The sequence below is a fragment of the Girardinichthys multiradiatus genome, chromosome 23 (assembly GCF_021462225.1).
Source record: "Girardinichthys multiradiatus isolate DD_20200921_A chromosome 23, DD_fGirMul_XY1, whole genome shotgun sequence".
In the NCBI taxonomy this organism is placed as follows: domain Eukaryota; kingdom Metazoa; phylum Chordata; class Actinopteri; order Cyprinodontiformes; family Goodeidae; genus Girardinichthys; species Girardinichthys multiradiatus.
In genome coordinates, this window is record NC_061815.1 from 4065834 (window position 1) to 4083271 (window position 17438).

The following is a 17438-nucleotide window of genomic DNA, read 5'->3' on the forward strand; positions in this document are numbered from 1 at the left end:
GAACCAAAACAATAAACGGACAGGCAAGACAGGCAAAACTGACATGGGCAGGCTGGCAAGAGAGGCTTGGCGTGAACAGCAAGACATGAGCATGATCCAGAAAACAAGACATAAGCATGATTTGAAATGTTTCCGCGATGAATAACTGAACAGGTGTGTATAAATGGAGTGTGAACCAGGTAGAGCAAGGAGACAGATTAGCTTGGAGCAGGTGAACCAGATAAGTTAATTGGCAGGACAAAACATGGCTTGAGCAGAACGAAAATCCAAGGATGCAAACTAATAGAAACAAATCTAAAAAAAACATGAAACTAAAGCATAACCAGACCCAAAAACCAAACTTGACAAAACATGAACAAGACTAAAACACGACCAGAAAAATAAACAGAAACATGATTCAAAACTCCAACTGTGAAATAAGACCAACAAAAGAGAAGAAGAAGAGAAGCCCCAAAGAAGCGTACCACCCAGACTGTTGCATGCCCAGAGTGAAGCATGGGGTGGATCAGTGATGGTTTGGGCAGCCATATCATGGCATTCCCTTGGCCCAATACTTGTGCTAGATGGGCGCGTCACTGCCTAGGACTACCGAACCATTCTTGAGGACCATGTGCATCCAATGGTTCAAACATTGTATCCTGAAGGCGGTGCCGTGTATCAGGAAGACAATGCACCAATACACACAGCAAGACTGGTGAAAGATTGGTTTGATGAACATGAAAGTGAAGTTGAACATCTCCCATGGCCTGCACAGTCACCAGATCTAAATATTATTGAGCCACTTTGGGGTGTTTGGAGGAGCGAGTCAGGAAACGTTTTCCTCCACCAGTATCACGTAGTGACCTGACCACTATCCTGCAAGAAGAATGGCTTAAAATCCCTCTGACCACTGTGCAGGACTTGTATATGTCATTCCCAAGACAAATTGATGCTGTATTGGCCGCAAAAGAAGGCCCTACACCATACTAATAAATTATTGTGGTATAAAACCAGGTGTTTCAGTTTCATTGTCCAACCCCTGTAGATAGCCATAAAGAAATGCAGATTTATAAAGATAAGAGGAATTGGATAGATGTAGTATATCATAGAATTGAGAACACATACATATAATTTATTGTAATATATACAGTTGGTTCTAAGGATTCAGATTCAGGTAAAACAGGATTTGTATATTTTATTCGTGATCTAAACATATCATTGAAACAAAGAACATCAGATCATTTAGCTGTCGTTACAGCTGAAATTATTGCAATTCTGATGGCGTTACAATGGGTAGAACAAAACAGAATAGAAAGAGTTCTTATCTGCTCAGATTCACTGTCCTCCTTGATGTCGATTATGGGTTTCTCATCCAAGAGCTGTATTGATTTAGTATATGAAATTTATGAAATTTTATTTAGACTTACACAATTTCAATTTCATTTAATAGTTAAGTTCATATGGATTCCTGCTCATAAAGAAATAGAAGGTAATGAAGCTGCAGATTATTTAGCCAAACAGTCTTTAAGTCAAGATGGAATTATGGAAATTGCATATAGTAAATCTGAAATAAAATCTGTTATTAAAAACAAAGTAAAATCAGAATGGCAGCGGCTTTGGGAGGAGGGAACCAAAGGGCGACATCTATTTCAAATACGAAAATCGGTAGGTAAAATGGGAGTAATTGGAGAATATCAGAAAGAACAGTCAGTCATAACAACATTACGATTAGGACATACATGATTAAATAAAACATTACACATGTTGGGTAAACATCCAACAGGCAGATGTGATTGTGAAATGGATTTGGAAACAGTAGAGCATGTTGTAATTCAGTGTAAAAATATAGGGTGAGTAGAGAAAAATTAAAGCAAGAATTAAGGAAGTATGGTATGGAAGCATTAAAGGTGAATACAGTACTAGCTAAACATGAAATGATAATGTTTATAAGATTTTTAAGACAAACGGGATTATTTGCAAGAATATAAAATAGCTCAGTTAGATACTCTGGCCCACACTCCAGCACAGTAGATGGCGATAATGCATATAAACGTTTGATGCCACCCGCCAAAAAATCTCAAAAAGAAGAAGACGAAGGAAGCTATCCTTACGAGCGTTTCCGTGTTCCTCTGCCTGGGATCTGGACAGCTGACGCTCCACGCTGCAGCAGGCGGTGTGATTTGCGGCAGGTTAGACTTTAATGAAAAGCAATGGAAGACAAAGCACAGATTCAAGAGGCCATTAAAATCCAAGGGGAAGTAGTTCGGAAGCTAAAATCCGAGAAGGCGAGCAAAGAGCAGGTCAGTCCTCACAGTTACCTTTCCAATCATGGCTCGACAAGTTTTAACATGCGCTGCACTTCATAGCACCGAGGAAATAGAGCTCTCCATCACTAACATCTCACTCACAGAAAACTGTCATTCACATTCACACAACCCAGGTGGAAAACCATGCGCTAAACACCCTTTTCAGGCTTTGCCGTTAGTTCATCGCGGCTCTCATTGAACACAATAGCAGCAAAACGGTCTGTTTTGGGCCCATAGGTTCGGCAGACATAAGAAAGCTCCTGAAACGCTCCTTACGTCTAATAGAAAAAGTGACGGGAGGAAACCTAACCGGCTGACTGCTAGCTGGAGCGGCTAAACTAACGGCAGAGTTAATGCTAACATGATGACGTCGGTGGGGTATAAACACTTCCTGTGTTTTAAATTAACTCATTTTTAAATGTCCATTTTGACTTTGGGCAGAATTATTTTAATGAACTCCTGCTGATGCGGATGTTGACGCAGATTTGTATTAATCAGCTGTCCGACTTCAGGACAGTAGAACGACATTATATGGGAAGAAACTTGTGCCATCAAAAACTGAATTTGAATTGCTCAGACTGAATCTGTATTTGGGTTATTCAAAATTAAATACATTGGGTTGAAAATGAATTTCACCAAACTGAAACTGGGTTTAATGGTTTGAAACTGAATTAATTTGCTTTAAAAATGTATTTCGTTGTATTAAAAATTCAGTTAGACCACTTTCATTTTCAGGTCTGAAATGAAATATCACTTCCAAAATTCAGTTTTTTTCGTCACACATCCGGGTCCTTAAAGATAGCCACAGATTAATCAAACACAGATTCATCCTTTACGTTTCACATCAGATTAAACTTCCTTTACGGGATTTTGAGCTGGAACAGTGCAGATTAGATCACCAAGTCAAATGAGCATCTTATAAGAAGCTTCATGTAAACACATGATGGTCAAACAGTAAAACTTGGAGCTATTAGCTAAACATGCCACATTAGCAAAGTGTGCCGCCGGTGTTACTTCAGTCTGCGTTTCCCCTGCCCTTACCTCAGCGTAACTTCTGTTGCCTAGCAACTGTGTTAGCGTGAAGCAGCGCCATAGAAAGAGTTACGACACTCTTTGAACTCGCCGATAGGCGGTCACGTGGTTCATGTAGCTCAATAGTTCCAAACATCTCAGCGGTGTCAGTCAGGTTGAACGGCTTCAGGCGCGACATAACGCAAAAAGCGAATTTTTTCACTCTTTCCTGTGACTTTTGGTAATTAAATAATAATTAACTGATTACTGGCTACTAAATCATAATTTGAAAATCCAAACAGGAGTAACAATATCTATTATAAATGCTTTCTGATCTCCTCCGCATGCTAGCACATGCTAGCATGGGATGCTTTAACTGTATTCTGTGCCAGCAGTTAAGAGCTCTGATCAAACTTACCTTCGGATCTACATCCTACACTACGTGGAAAGATCTATTGCCTATGTATTTAAAGAAAAAGATCAAAATATTACAGAGGGAAAATGAGCAGAATTAAATATTAAAAAATTAAATAATTTTTAAATGAATGAGGAAAATATGTAGCTGTATGAAAATATGACTGAAGACCTGAGATGAATTCTTAATTTTTGTAGAAGACATAATTATACTATTTTTCGCTGTCATGTGAACTTGTATCTATAACAGAGTTGATTGTGACTGTAGTCTGACAACTGTTGTAAAATTGTAATTCATTGACTAAAATGTTCATTTAATTGAAAATGTAGTTAATCGTATTAGAGGACAAAACAACTGAATTGTGCAAAAATAAATGACCAAACAATTTATTGTAAGATATGTAAAATGCAAAACTAGCTTTAATAAATAACTACTTGCACTACCATTTATACAGTTTATTATTTACATCTGCACCAATAAACTGTATCTGATCAAATCTGGACAAGGTAGAAATGTGCCCAAGTCCGAATGAGGGTTCACCCTCCTTGGCATCATTGGCAGCAGCTCCCTTTGAAGTCAGTCACCACATCTGCTGACCTCCCAGAAAACAATACAGAAACAATATCATAGCTAGAAGGCACACAAAAAAGTAAATGTGTTCCTCTGTAGGTTCAGCAGGCTACCATGGTTGGGTGTGCTGCATTTGGATGCACCAATTGGTCAGAGAAAGGAATCCGTATGTATGGCTTCCCAAAAGATCCTGAAAGAAGGAAAAAATGGTTGGTTCAAGTCAGTAGAAGCAACCTCACCATCACCAGAGGTCACAACAACAGGAAACTATGTGCTGTAAGTTCAATCTGCACACTGCACTGGAAAATGCACAAGGGCCTAATGAAATGTGCAAGAAAATAAATAAATAAATCACTTTACAGGCACACTTTGAAAAAGGACAGTTTGTGAGGGCACAGTCAGGCCAAGTGAGACTGAGGGCTGATGCCGTTCCAACCCTTTTTCTTCATCGCCCAGAACCAAAGAGGAGGAATGAACCTGCAATGAGAAGTCCAGCAGAATTTCCACTGCATGTTGATCCACTGACTAGTGATCACACATATAGTTCTAAAGTAAACTTTGGTACAAACTGTGTTAAATAATACAGTTTAACAGAGATGGAAAGAGAATGTATACTTACTCTAGATGAAATGGCAATCACCCCTAGTGTGGAGCTGCACCTAGGAACAGGGAAGCTGTTCGGGGATGTGACGCTGCCTGGTCACACAGGAGCTGCAACACATGCATGTGTTTTTATGTTGGCAGGAAGTACAACAAGATGGAAGCAAGTTGTGGGTTACCATTTTAGTGGCAATTCCACTAATGGAGCTAATTACAAGCCAGTCATCCTAGAGATCATTGAGAGAGCAGCTTCTATAGGTCTTGTGGTAAACATCATCACTGACATGGGCAGTGCTAACTGAGCGATGTGGTGGGCTTTTGGAGTCGGCCACTAGAAAACATTTGTCCAACACCCAGTAAGACCAGACAAAAGGCTGTACTTCATGCCAGATGTCCCTCATCTGATGAAGAATTTGAAGAGTGCCCTGGTTAGTGGTCAGACCTTCACAATTCCACCAGAGATTGTACAAAAAGAGAGTCTGCAACACAGTGAGGTTTCACTGGGTCCTTTGAAAGATTTGGTAGATTTTCAGGAACAAATGCCTTTGAAAATTGCTCCAAATCTTTCACAAAAAACCTGCATTGAATGTCTTTAGTAAGTCAGCAAGTGCAGGTCTGAAATACATGGTGGAGCAGGAGCAGCGACCCACCTCTAATCTGACAACAGCCTGGTTTCTGGAGCAGGTGAACCACTGGTTTGATCTCATGTCCTCTCGTCACCCTGTGATGGGACTCAGCAGGCATAAGATGGAAGAGTACAACAAAGCTATTAAATTCCTCCAAGACATGTTGGCACTCTTCAGTGGACTTAGAATAGGTCCTACAGGAAGCTGGAAACCAGTGCAAACAGGAATTGTGATGGCAACTTCTACAATTTTAGGTATTCAGAAAGACATGCTTGACCATGGACACATGTTTGTGTTGACAAGCAGGTTTACTCAGGACTGCCTTGAAAACTTGTTCAGCTGCATAAGGCAAAGGAATCCAGTCCCAACACCAGTGGAGTTTCACCAGGCACTGAGATCAATCTCAGTTGGGCAGTTTCTTACAACTGTAAAATCAGGAAGCTATCAGGAGGATGGCGGCAGTCTTCTGGCAGAGTTCCTGGACATTAAGGAGACATTTCCCAGTCCTGGCCTTCGCAGCTGATTGGAAACACAGATACTCCTGACCTCACCAACAGCGAAACATGTATTCTGTACCATCTTACAGGATACATTGTGAATAAAGTCATCAAACATTCCAACATCTGTGATGGATGCTCAAGTTCAATTAAGCAAACTGATGACACTTCAGAAGTAGAGCACAGTACCCTATTGATACTGAAGGAATTCAAACCAGGAGTGCTGTGTCGGCCATCACATGAAGCCTTCAGTCTGGTCCAGAAAGTTGAAAAACGTTTCAGAACGAGGTCCAATAAATCTGTCATGGAGCTCCCAAATGCCATGGATACTCTAGAGAGAGAAGCAAATCTATTAGAAAGCATGCTTCCTTCATATCACGATGTGCAAAGTAAAATAACCACCAGATTCATCAGGCTGAGACTAAGAATAGCAGCAAAACATATCTTTAATGAAAGAAAAAAAATTCTGGCCAACGCTGGACATCTTGGAAGTAAAAGCCAGGCAAAAAACACAAAGAAAAAACTATGTCAAACCTCATCTTGCACCCCAACAAACATCCCTCAGCAAACACCTTGACTGTTATCACAGACCTTTGATTGTTTAAAAGTATTTTTTGTTACCGTTCTACTGTATATTGATGCTGATATGTTCCAATAATAATTCTTAATTTCTTTTTCTGTCTTGAGATAGATTCTAATATCTACTTCAACTTCATCCATGACTGTAAATACCAACTTTGTGAAGGTCTTAAAATGTTAAAATCATTTTGTTCAGACATCTTGATTCAGCTCTTATTATTTTTAAGGACAGAAATTTTGTTACCTTTGTGGCGCTTTGTATGCAACATGGTTCTGCAGTTCACTTAAGCCATTCTCGTGTGGTTTATCTGGAAAAGAATAATAAAAAATGACTCATCTTCACAATCACGTTTAATGATAATGTCCCTATTTATGTGGCCGTCGTTGACAAACAATCTATAACTTTAACTAAATTAACCATGTCAATATCACAGTATTTTTCAAGATGTGCAAGTTCAGTAGTTGGAATTACAATAAAAATTAGAAAATTATCAACGCTAAAAATGTAAGCTGTAATGGACATTTTAAAATGCTGAATCAGACACAATGAAATAGACCCGTCTAAAACCTGCCATGCTTACAATGAGCTAGCTGCAGTTAAATACAAGCGAGTTAACATGCTTAATTAACTAAACCTGGCGATATAAAATATTATTGCTAAACTGCGATACAGAACAGTAAACTAAAGCTTCACAATATCAATATAATGTTGTATTTTCATCAACTTACCGTAAAAAATCCTTACGAAGCACTGAGAATGAACTACGTCCAATGCTGCTGTTTGGACCTATTAGCAGCTCCATGAACCACGTGACTTCCGCATTCCATTCTTTCTATAGAAGTCAATGGGAGTGTCGTAACTTTCTCTTTCTACGGCGCTGGCGTGAAGAGCAGAGCTGTGAAACCGAACAAATGGAGCCAGAAGGTTAATACCGCTGTCTGCACTGCAAATAACTACATGTTTACTTCATGTTTTTAGTAAACATTACTTTATTTACCCTTTTACGTATTGATGATGGCTTATAATCCTATTTTGTTTAAAATGTCCTTGTTTTATGATCTTGTTCATTATCAAGCCATTTAAAATGTTCAAACTTTTTATGGTCATATATATAAAAATCTAAAACTGTAGATAAAATACAGCGATGACAAATAACATTTGTTTAATTTATTTGTAAAGCTTTTAACAACTTAAACATATTAACAAAGTTTAAATCACTTTTTTTGTAGAGCATACTACTACTACTACTACTACTACTAATAATAATAATAATAATTATTATTATTATTGTAAATAAAACAAACATAATTCAGTCAGATGATATCTAATATTAATATCTGTTTAACTTCCATCCATTGGGGAAAACCAGCAGGACTTTGAAAACAATGTGCCGGGAGTCAGCTGTTCTCTCTGGGTTTAGCGCACCTCAACCACCCGGTCAGCTGACAGCTGGCGAGGCGAGCCGGCTGCTGGGCCAGCGGACATCTCCGAACACGTTAGCGCACTTGTGCAATTAAGCGATATCTTTATAAACCAGTCAGGTATTTCAGATTTACACAACTGCATTCTTGTCTAAAAACATTGTAAAAGTTCATTTTGTTTCAAAGAATGCACTGCATATCCGGTCTTTGTTACTTTTGTTTAAACAATGGACCTCGACCCGCAATGAATCATGGGATAGGGTAAAGGATACACCGGACCCATTTTCCCCCATCAAATCTGGTGAAAAGAAGGACGCATTTGAAGGAGCCTTCGAAGTTGGATAGGGTTCGTTGCTTCTCCATGACGTAATCGGCCTATAAATGCGACCTTCAAAAGGATGCAACCCCTGAATTTGGACACAGCAATAGTGAATGACATCCATGAATCAGTAAATCTGTGTTTGATTAATCTGTGGCTTCAAGGGCCCTGATGTGTGACACAAAAAACAGAATTTTTAGAAGTGAAAATAATCAAACTGAATTTTCAATAAGAAGCAAAGCCATTTTCAAAGCAAACAAATTCAGTTTAGTGAAATTCATTTTTAAACCGATGCATTAATTCAAATTACGCAAATACAGATTCAGTCTGAGCAATTCAAATTCAGTTTGTGATGGCACAAGTTTCTTCACATACATTCGTCATTCAAATGTCAACCATGTCCTCTATGATGTTCAATGATGATCTCCTGTCTGCTGCTGTTCTGGTCTATGGGAACTTTATCAGGTCCTTGAAGTCAGTATGACTGAAACACTGACTGCTGATTCAAGATAAAAAGGAACATGTTTATTTCAAATAAAGGACCGAAACAGAATGTAAATGAAGCTGAACCAGAGACGGGTTACATTAAAAGACATTAATGTTTACTGTAATAGATGTGATGTTATTTCTAGCCATAAAACAGTATGTATGCGTACATTATATCACAGTGCATCACCAAATGCCTGCATGTCAAAGTGAGAAGGCATAATATTTATTGTTTGACTTTGTCAACCAAATGTTATTCATTTGCATCCATTCCTTAATGTTAGGTCTGCAGCCTACTATAAAAAAAGCTTTTCTGACATTCTGATTTTTGTTTTTCTTCTTAAAACACTTGCAACAAATTCGGGCATTAAGGAAACTCTTCAAGAGACAAACAGCCTCACATTGTATTTCCCTATTCTTCCAGCCAACATGGTTTAAGGTGTGCTCATTTTGGATTATCAGGATTGCTGATGTTGATGAACCTCTGGACCAGGTTTCCTTGGCTGAAATGTGTCCTTTCTGTTCCTTCCTAATCTGAAGTCCTTCAGGAATTCTTAGAGTGTCTACAGTTGGTATTAAAGCTCTGTGGAGAGAGAAACCTGTAAATTCCTCGTCTGTCTTTGACATATTTGGACTTTTGACAGATTGATGATTTGTTTTGTACACACATTACGCTGCAGATCTTCTTAAAATGCTCCTTACTTTGCTTTAATGAGGCATTTTTCAACAAGACCTCAGGCCTGCTGGGCTTCCATTCTAACCTTCGTTTAGAATCTGCCAGGCCTAAGAGGAATGGATGCAGATGAACAAAAAAAGTTAGAGAGAGAGGAAAACCAATAAATATGTTTGCTGTCTAATGTCTGTAGCTGTTCAAAGCATTTAAAACACACTGAGAGGACTGGAAGAATTGGTGTTTCAGGGTTGTTTAAGCTTTGTGTTTGTGTGTCTGTACGAGGGGGCTGCAATTTTGATTGACTTGCTGCATCTCATGTTCTATCCTCCACGCTGTGGTGATGCTGATGCGTCATACTCCGCCCTTCCCTAGTGCTAGGGTTGCTTACCACTTTTCTCCTGTTCTTCCTGCCTGACCCTGGATGACCTCTTCTTGCTGGATCCTTGATCTCGACCACCGTCCTCACCTCCTGCCGGGGATCTGACCCTGCTGGACGGCGCTGCGCTACTCACTTACTGGTTCTCCATTTGGGATCGATGTTACCATGATGCATTCCTGAACTTTGCCTTGTCTATTTCCTGGACCTTGTTTTTTCTTTTTTTGGATGACCTTGGATGACCATGCTGGCTCTGTCCTGTGTCCGTGGCTGCTCTGGTCTGGTGGCGTTCCGGACTGCATGGCATCTTCAACACCTGCATTTTGTCTCTGGCATCACTGTGGCTCAGGTAGGTGTTTGCATTGCAAGAGGGCAGCAGAATATTCACGTCTATTTATCATTATACCTGAGAAAGTATTTGAACATGTTTTGCTTTCTGTGTGTGTGTTGCAGATCGATGAAGAAGTATCCAAACTGCTGGAGCTGAAGGCTCGTTTGGGAGGAGATGATGGCAAACATCAGTTTGTGCTCAAAACACCAAAGGTAAGAGTCTGATTATTATTTTTTTTTTTTTGCACGTGTGGTACAGTATAGACTGAGTTGCAGAGCTATCAATGGCTATTTCTAAAGATTTAGGACAGGGGTCTACAGCCTCTTTGGAGCTTCCAGATTGGCTCATAGTAAAGCCCATTTCATATGACAATCACATACTCGGTGGCCTAGGAAGAACATAAAAATATAAGCAATCAATACACATAATAAAACAGCGATAAACTAATACGTACAGGAGGGATAAGGATTTCCAAAGCTAAAAATATAAGCCTAATTAAGGCTTGAGAAAATAGATTGTTTTAAGTTTGCTTTTAAAGCTGGAAACTGTTGAAACTAAGCTGAGGTATTGAGGAGAACATGACCATAATGACCACAAGAGCCAAAAGCTGGTCTACAATTGATTCTGGGTATGACCAGAAGATGCTTACTAGAAGACCTTCACTGCCTGTCTGGGATAAAATCAATGATCATCTCAGAAACAAGAAGAGGCCAGACCATCTGATCACTAGGTGACAGAATGCAGACCGTGATATATTAGGGATGTGTTTTTGAAAACTGAGGTTGCAATCTGAAGTCACATCTAGGCTCTTAATGTGCTCATGTGGTTTAACTAACAGAGTTCAGATACAGTGGGGAGAACAAGTTTTTGATACTATTTTCCTGTAACTGATCCCTTGTGCAGGTCTACTATTTTATCCCTGATGTCCTTCCTCAGTTCTCCAGTCTTGGCCATTGTGGAGAAGTTGGAGTTTGTTTGATTGAGTGTGTGGACAGGTGTGTTTATACAGATAACGAGTTCAAACAGGTGCAGTTAATACAGGTAATGTGTGGAGAACAGGAGGGCTTCTTAAAGAAGAACTAACAGGCCTGAGAGAGCTGGGATTCTTACTGGTTGTTAGGTGATCAAATACTTATTTCATGCAATAAAATGCAAATTAATTACTTAAAAATAACTCAATGGGATTTTTGTTTTAGATTCCATCACTCACAGTTAAAGACTTCCAGATGCTTTGCAAGTGGGAAAACCTGCAAAATCACCAGTGTATTAAATACTTGTTCTCCCCACTGTAAGGATAAGTGTGGTTTTTCAGATTGTCAAGACCTACAAGAAATATCTGAGTTTTGTCACCATTCAACTTAAGAATCTAGAATTCCTGGACAAGCAGTTTTTAACATCAGTGGGACATTCAATAAGTTTGTTCACAGGGCTCATGTTATCAGCAGAGACAGATGTGTACATCTGGGTATCATCTGCTATGAATGATCAGAGATACCATGGTGTCTAATGATACAACCTAGAGGGAAACACATATAAACTGAACAGGAGAGGACCAAGAATGGATCCCTGTGGAACACCGTAATCAGGGTTAACCCAATCAGAAAATGTTTTACCCATGATATAGGAAGACAGCCAATTAAGAACAGGACCATTTACACCTACAAGATGTTCAAGATGCTTAAGGAGTATAGCGTGGTCAACTATATCTAAAGCTGCGCTAAGGCCAAGGAGAATCAAAACAGAGATGGTCAAGGCTCATTTTCAGATCAGATCATTAACAACTCTAACCCGGGCCTTTTCTGTACTATGATTGGTTCTAAACCTGAACTGGAAAGTGTCTAAACTATGGGGGTTAATTTCAGTACACAGATCTACTTTTGTGAATTTGACACAATGTTAGATTAAATCTTAAGATGAAACAATTTTTCTAACTAATCCTTTCTTTCTGAGGATTACATTTAGACATAACTATATTTCATTTCCCTCCAACATTGGCAAATTGCTTTAATGCGTTAACAAAAATGTCAGCTATTTTCATCCCAGTTCTATTCATTTTTCTTGAGGTTTTTTTTGCCACAGAAAGCTTGCCAATGAAGACCTTCATGAAGATTTTAAAACAATAAAATGGACCATGGACAGTGTTTTGTCATTGCTTGTACTTGTTCCTGCGAGTTAATCGTCGAAAGTCATTGGGATAACTGGTGAAGACAGGCATTATGTTAAGATTCCAGTTTTATTATCTGCTTAGTTAAAAGTAGACTGACGGGTGAGTTCTTTGACGTCTGGCCTGCAGATTTCTGAGTGACACGTCGTTTTTTATTTCTAAGAACTGTAACACAGAACAAACAAACTGTACTGTAGGGTCTTCAGTATGAGGGAATAGTTTTAAATTCCTCAAACATAAAAGAAGAGCTAAATTAACGGATTTATAACTTGCAGCATCCATCCTGAAACGTTCTGAGTGTTCCTGAATAAAAAAACAATATCAAATCACTGTTAGTTTATGCATTTCTTTGTACCTACATGGTTGGAGTTCTTAGTTTGTTTGTTTTTTAAGATTTTTTTTTTGTAGCACTAGTGGCCTTTATTTTTTGTTATTTGAAAGTAGGCAGACAGGAAGTGGGGTGAAGAGAGGGAAAGACATGCAGCGAAGGTTGCTGGGGTCTGGATTCCAACAAGGGACAGGACTGAGCCCTGGAGTTCCTAGCTTGAATGCATGTGTTAAAGAAGAAAGACCTTCAGATTTTTAGTGTTTGACCTGCTGATCTTCCATCAGAGTTAAACGGGGGAAAATTGGCCGATAACCATCTGGCTGTTTGATTGGTGCATTTGCAGTTAAATGGAAGGGAAGGGAAGGTCAACACTGCACATGAAATGATGTTATAGTTTGACAGTTGCTGCTGTTTGTCTGTGATGCAGGGAACAAGGGACTACAACCCAAAGCAGATGGCAATCAGAGAGAAAGTCTTCAACACCATCACTCGCTGCTTTAAACGCCACGGAGCTGAGACCATCGACACACCTGTGTTTGAACTAAAGGTAGATTTGCTTTTCAAACAAAGTTAGAATTCTGGACTCATCTTGCTTTCGAACATTGAAAAGTTATTCATCTTATTGCCGCTACTTGCAGGAAACGTTGACAGGGAAGTATGGAGAAGATTCCAAGCTCATCTATGACCTGAAAGACCAGGGAGGAGAGCTGCTGTCTCTAAGATACGACCTCACTGTATCCTGAAGCCATAATCATTTTAGAGAAGAGTTCGATGACATTCAGAGTCTCTGAGATAAACGCAGCTGGGTCCTCTCAGCTTGATAGAAACCATGATGCACAGAGCAGTTTGTTGTCCTTCACATCCCCTCCTTCAGGTGCCCTTTGCGCGCTACCTGGCCATGAACAAGATCACCAACATCAAGCGCTACCACATCGCTAAGGTGTATCGCCGTGACAACCCCGCCATGACCCGAGGCCGCTACAGAGAGTTTTATCAGTGTGTAAGTTGTCCTGCCAGAGAAGAGTTTCTCTGACCTGGTTTGTTGCACCGTGAACTCTGCATTGGGCTTCTGCAGTGCGGCGCCTGTTATTACTGTGTGTGTTTCAGGATTTCGACATAGCCGGTCAATACGACGCCATGATACCAGATGCAGAGTGTCTGAAGATCGTCCATGAAATTCTTAGTGAGCTGGAGCTCGGAGATTTCCGCATTAAGGTCAGTCGCTAAGCAGTCAGAATGCCACCGGTTAGACATCACTTCCTGAGCACATGCTTCACTTCCAGGTCAACGACAGGCGCATCCTGGATGGGATGTTTGCGGTTTGTGGAGTTCCAGATGACAAGTTCCGCACCATCTGTTCAACTGTGGATAAGCTGGATAAGGTATGAAGGTCCCCTTACTTCTGCTTATACTCATACTTGAACGTAGCTTATGGGTGGAATTCCTCCTACTTTCATGCCTGATGAAGACTGAAGCGCTGGCAGGTGCAGATAAGACCAGGACCTCAGATACCTGTTCATCAACTAAACTATGCTACAAGGTCTGTGGTGATGCAGGTTGACAGATTAACAAAGGATGGGTTTTGTTCCTCATTCACTGGAGGATTTGCAGTAGTATGAGGCCGGCCCAGGTGGTCTTGGAGTTATAAGCTCATAGCCTCACAAATACGAATCACTCCTGATTGTTTTTTTGTTGTTGTTTTTGTTCCGTTTTTATCTACTTCCCAATCTTACCTGATCCTTCAGTTACAGCTGATTTAGCCTAACTTAGCGGTTGTTGTTTATCGTCCTTCATGTCGTCTCCTCGGTCAGTCAGACATCATTCAGCTCTGATGCATGTCCTTGTTGGGCCACTTTTCCTGCAGATGCCCTGGGAGGATGTGAAGAAGGAGATGGTGAACGAAAAGGGCTTGTCTGAGGAGGCTGCAGACCAGATAGGGGAGTACGTCAGCCTGCAAGGTGAGCTGAACTGTGAAGAAACCTTCAGGTTCTCTTCACAGCGTTGAAGCAGGCAGTCTGGTCAGCCTAAGGAGGCAAGCTGTCTAACATTGTTAGGGTAAACATGGTTTGTCATGTATGGTGGAGCTACCTCATCCTATATGGTTGTCACAAAAACGTTACTTGAGAAACCAATCAATAGTAGAAATTATGCTCATTTTTGGTCATGTTTGTGTTTACTCTGCTGTCTTGCTGTGCTCCAGTTCATCAGAGCTGCAGACTCCCAGCTTCTCCTCTCACTGCACTCCTTAAGGTGCAAAGTCTGAGGAGGCTTTGATAATGGAAGCTGAAGAAGCTCTGTGCTGGATATCCATCCCTGAAGAAGTCTAACTGAATGGAGACTGGTTTTGTGTTGCAGGGGGAATGGACCTGGCAGAGCGCCTCCTACTGGACCCCAGGATGTCCCAGAGTAAGCAGGCCTGTACTGGCCTGTCAGACATTAAGCTTCTGTTCAGCTACCTGCAGCTCTTCCAGGTCACAGACAGGGTGAGGCATCCTGGGATTCTCTGAATCTGGTTCTTTGCAGCTTGTCTTTGCTGTATGATTGTTTTATTGTTACTCTGTCATCTTCAGGTAGTGTTTGATCTCAGTTTGGCCCGTGGGCTGGATTATTATACCGGAGTCATTTATGAGGCGGTGCTGACTCAGGCTGGCGTGGCCCCAGTGTCCAGCGATGCCCCGAACGGGGCAGAGGAAAGCGTCAGCGTGGGGAGTGTGGCCGGAGGGGGCCGATACGATGGCCTGGTGGGCATGTTTGACCCCAAGGGCAGGAAGGTGCCGTGTGTGGGAGTCAGCATCGGCATCGAAAGGATCTTCTCCATCATGGAGCAGAAGGCTGAGGTGACGTCCGGAGCTGTGTTGTACAATTCTGTTGATACCGGGCGCTGATGTTCGGACCTTCAACAATGCTTTAATTGTTCAGGCATCAGCAGAGAAGGTCCGTACTACAGAGGTTCAGGTCCTGGTGGCGTCTGCTCAGAAGAACCTGCTAGAGGAGAGACTCAGGCTTGTCACTGAACTCTGGAATGCTGGCATTAAGGTGTGTGTGGGATTCTCTGTAGATATTTATCAGACATGTTGAACTCCTTTTCCACATTTTGTCTCATTACAAGCAAAACCCTCGCATGTTATTTTATTTGACTGTGCCAAAGTATTTCATAGGAGGGAAGTTGAGGGCTAAGTGATGCATGATTTTCATAACTTTATACAAATATCTGAAAATGATGGCATGTATGTATATGTTCAGCCCCATTTGATCTGATACCCCTACATAAAAACTAGTGCAGCTAATTAAACTTCAGATGTTACCCAGCCAGTAACGATCCATCTGATCCGAGTATAAAAACAGCTGTTCAGTGAGGACCTCGGTTTGTTAGAGGTCCTATCCTTCTAAATTATGGAGGAATGAGAAGGAGCTCAGAATGTCTGTGTAGGGTTTATGACAGGCCATACAGGGGACACAGCAAACATGTGGAAGAAACAAGCCTCCCTACATTCATGTTTGGATGCTTTCATGTGTGTTGGCGTGTTTGGAGGAAGTTCCCATTATTCTTCCTATCACACAGCTGTTACTACAGATAGTTGTAGCCCATGTAACCTTATTTGTGGAGTCATTTTGTGCTCTCTACCTTTACCTTAGAATAGATTCACTGTTATGGACTAAACACTTGAGTGCAGCATCAGAATATAGACAGTTGCAGAGGAAAGCTTGAGGTTTGCTTTGAGAATGTTTGACTCTGTGATCAGTCGCCCTCTAATCCGGGTTGCTAATGGAACCAGAGGAAAAGTTCCAAAATATGCTGTCCTTTCAGCTCTGAAACAAAAGTTTTTGACAAACATCTTGACTTGTTTTACTTCCACACTGCTGGCCCATTCTGTGAGGACCAGACAAGCTGGGAGCCCAGCACATCTACAGAGGAAGAGTTCTGGCAGAAGTGGTCCTGTTAGAACATCCAGTGATGTGGGGTGTTCTCCTACTCAGAGACAAATGCTAGAGTTCACACACACCAACACACCTAAAGGAAGGCAAACACACTCTGCCACTGAAAGCAGTTAATAGTAGCATGATGTTTACCCTTCACAGCTAAACAATTTGGAATAAACCACATGATGAATGTTCACATGCTGTTGTACTGGTATCATAACAGCGATGTGTTTGTGCAGGCTGAGGTGATGTACAAGAAGAACCCCAAACTGCTGAGTCAGCTTCAGCTCTGTGAGGAGACAGGGATCCCCCTGGTTGCCATACTGGGAGAACAGGAGCTGAAGGATGGAGTGGTCAAATTGCGAGTGGTGGCCACCAGAGAGGAGGTACAACCACCCTAACCTACCGTTGTCAGACCCACAGGCTAAAGCTCAGAAACAATTATATCCACCCCTTCAGCAGATTTGGATTGAAACTTTAATGACAAAGTTGTTAGATTTGTCTCCAGACATTAATGATATGTAGCTAATGGAAACGGTTTAATAGCTGTTGTTTCTGGATCTCTCTACAGGTTGATATATCCCGATCTGATCTCATTGGTGAGATCAAGAGAAGAACCTCTGAGGCATGATGGATATGAGTGCAGGCCTGCCATGTTCCTGCAGCCTGCTGTGACCTGGTCAGGTGGAGCTGTCAGGGAATGGCTTTCAGGTCACAGTGGAGCTAACATCACAGTGTGTGGCTGCAGGATATGTCCAGACATTTACTCACTTTAAATATGTTTATTGTTCAGCTGTGGTGAACACATCCTAATAAACCAGTCCTGTCTGAAACA

General features: G+C 41.0%; 1 protein-coding gene and 1 long non-coding RNA gene across 6 annotated transcripts; one reads left to right on the top strand and one right to left on the bottom strand.

Moving 5' to 3' along the window:
* Window positions 1-2071: 2071 nt before the first annotated feature.
* On the top strand, window positions 2072-17438 carry hars (histidyl-tRNA synthetase). Of its 2 annotated transcripts, XM_047353181.1 has the most exons (14): window positions 2124-2279; window positions 9856-10208; window positions 10313-10402; window positions 13110-13229; window positions 13321-13416; window positions 13557-13682; window positions 13790-13897; window positions 13966-14064; window positions 14547-14640; window positions 15038-15165; window positions 15253-15519; window positions 15602-15718; window positions 16843-16989; window positions 17175-17438. In XM_047353181.1, the coding sequence occupies exons 2-14, from the start codon at window positions 10098-10100 to the stop codon at window positions 17232-17234; spliced, it is 1563 nt and encodes a 520-aa protein (XP_047209137.1). In that variant the 5' UTR covers window positions 2124-2279; window positions 9856-10097; the 3' UTR covers window positions 17235-17438. The 2 variants fall into 2 exon arrangements, with proteins under 2 accessions (XP_047209138.1, XP_047209137.1); XM_047353182.1 differs by lacking the exon at window positions 9856-10208 and having other exon boundaries at window positions 2072-2279.
* On the bottom strand, window positions 4082-9849 carry LOC124860159. Of its 4 annotated transcripts, none has more exons than XR_007036284.1 (5): window positions 7313-9849; window positions 6828-6891; window positions 6194-6335; window positions 4901-4992; window positions 4082-4758 (listed from the first exon to the last, which is right to left on the bottom strand). It is a non-coding gene; the product is annotated as an uncharacterized LOC124860159 (long non-coding RNA). The 4 variants fall into 4 exon arrangements; XR_007036283.1 differs by having other exon boundaries at window positions 5532-6335; XR_007036281.1 differs by having other exon boundaries at window positions 4082-4471; window positions 4642-4758; window positions 4901-6335.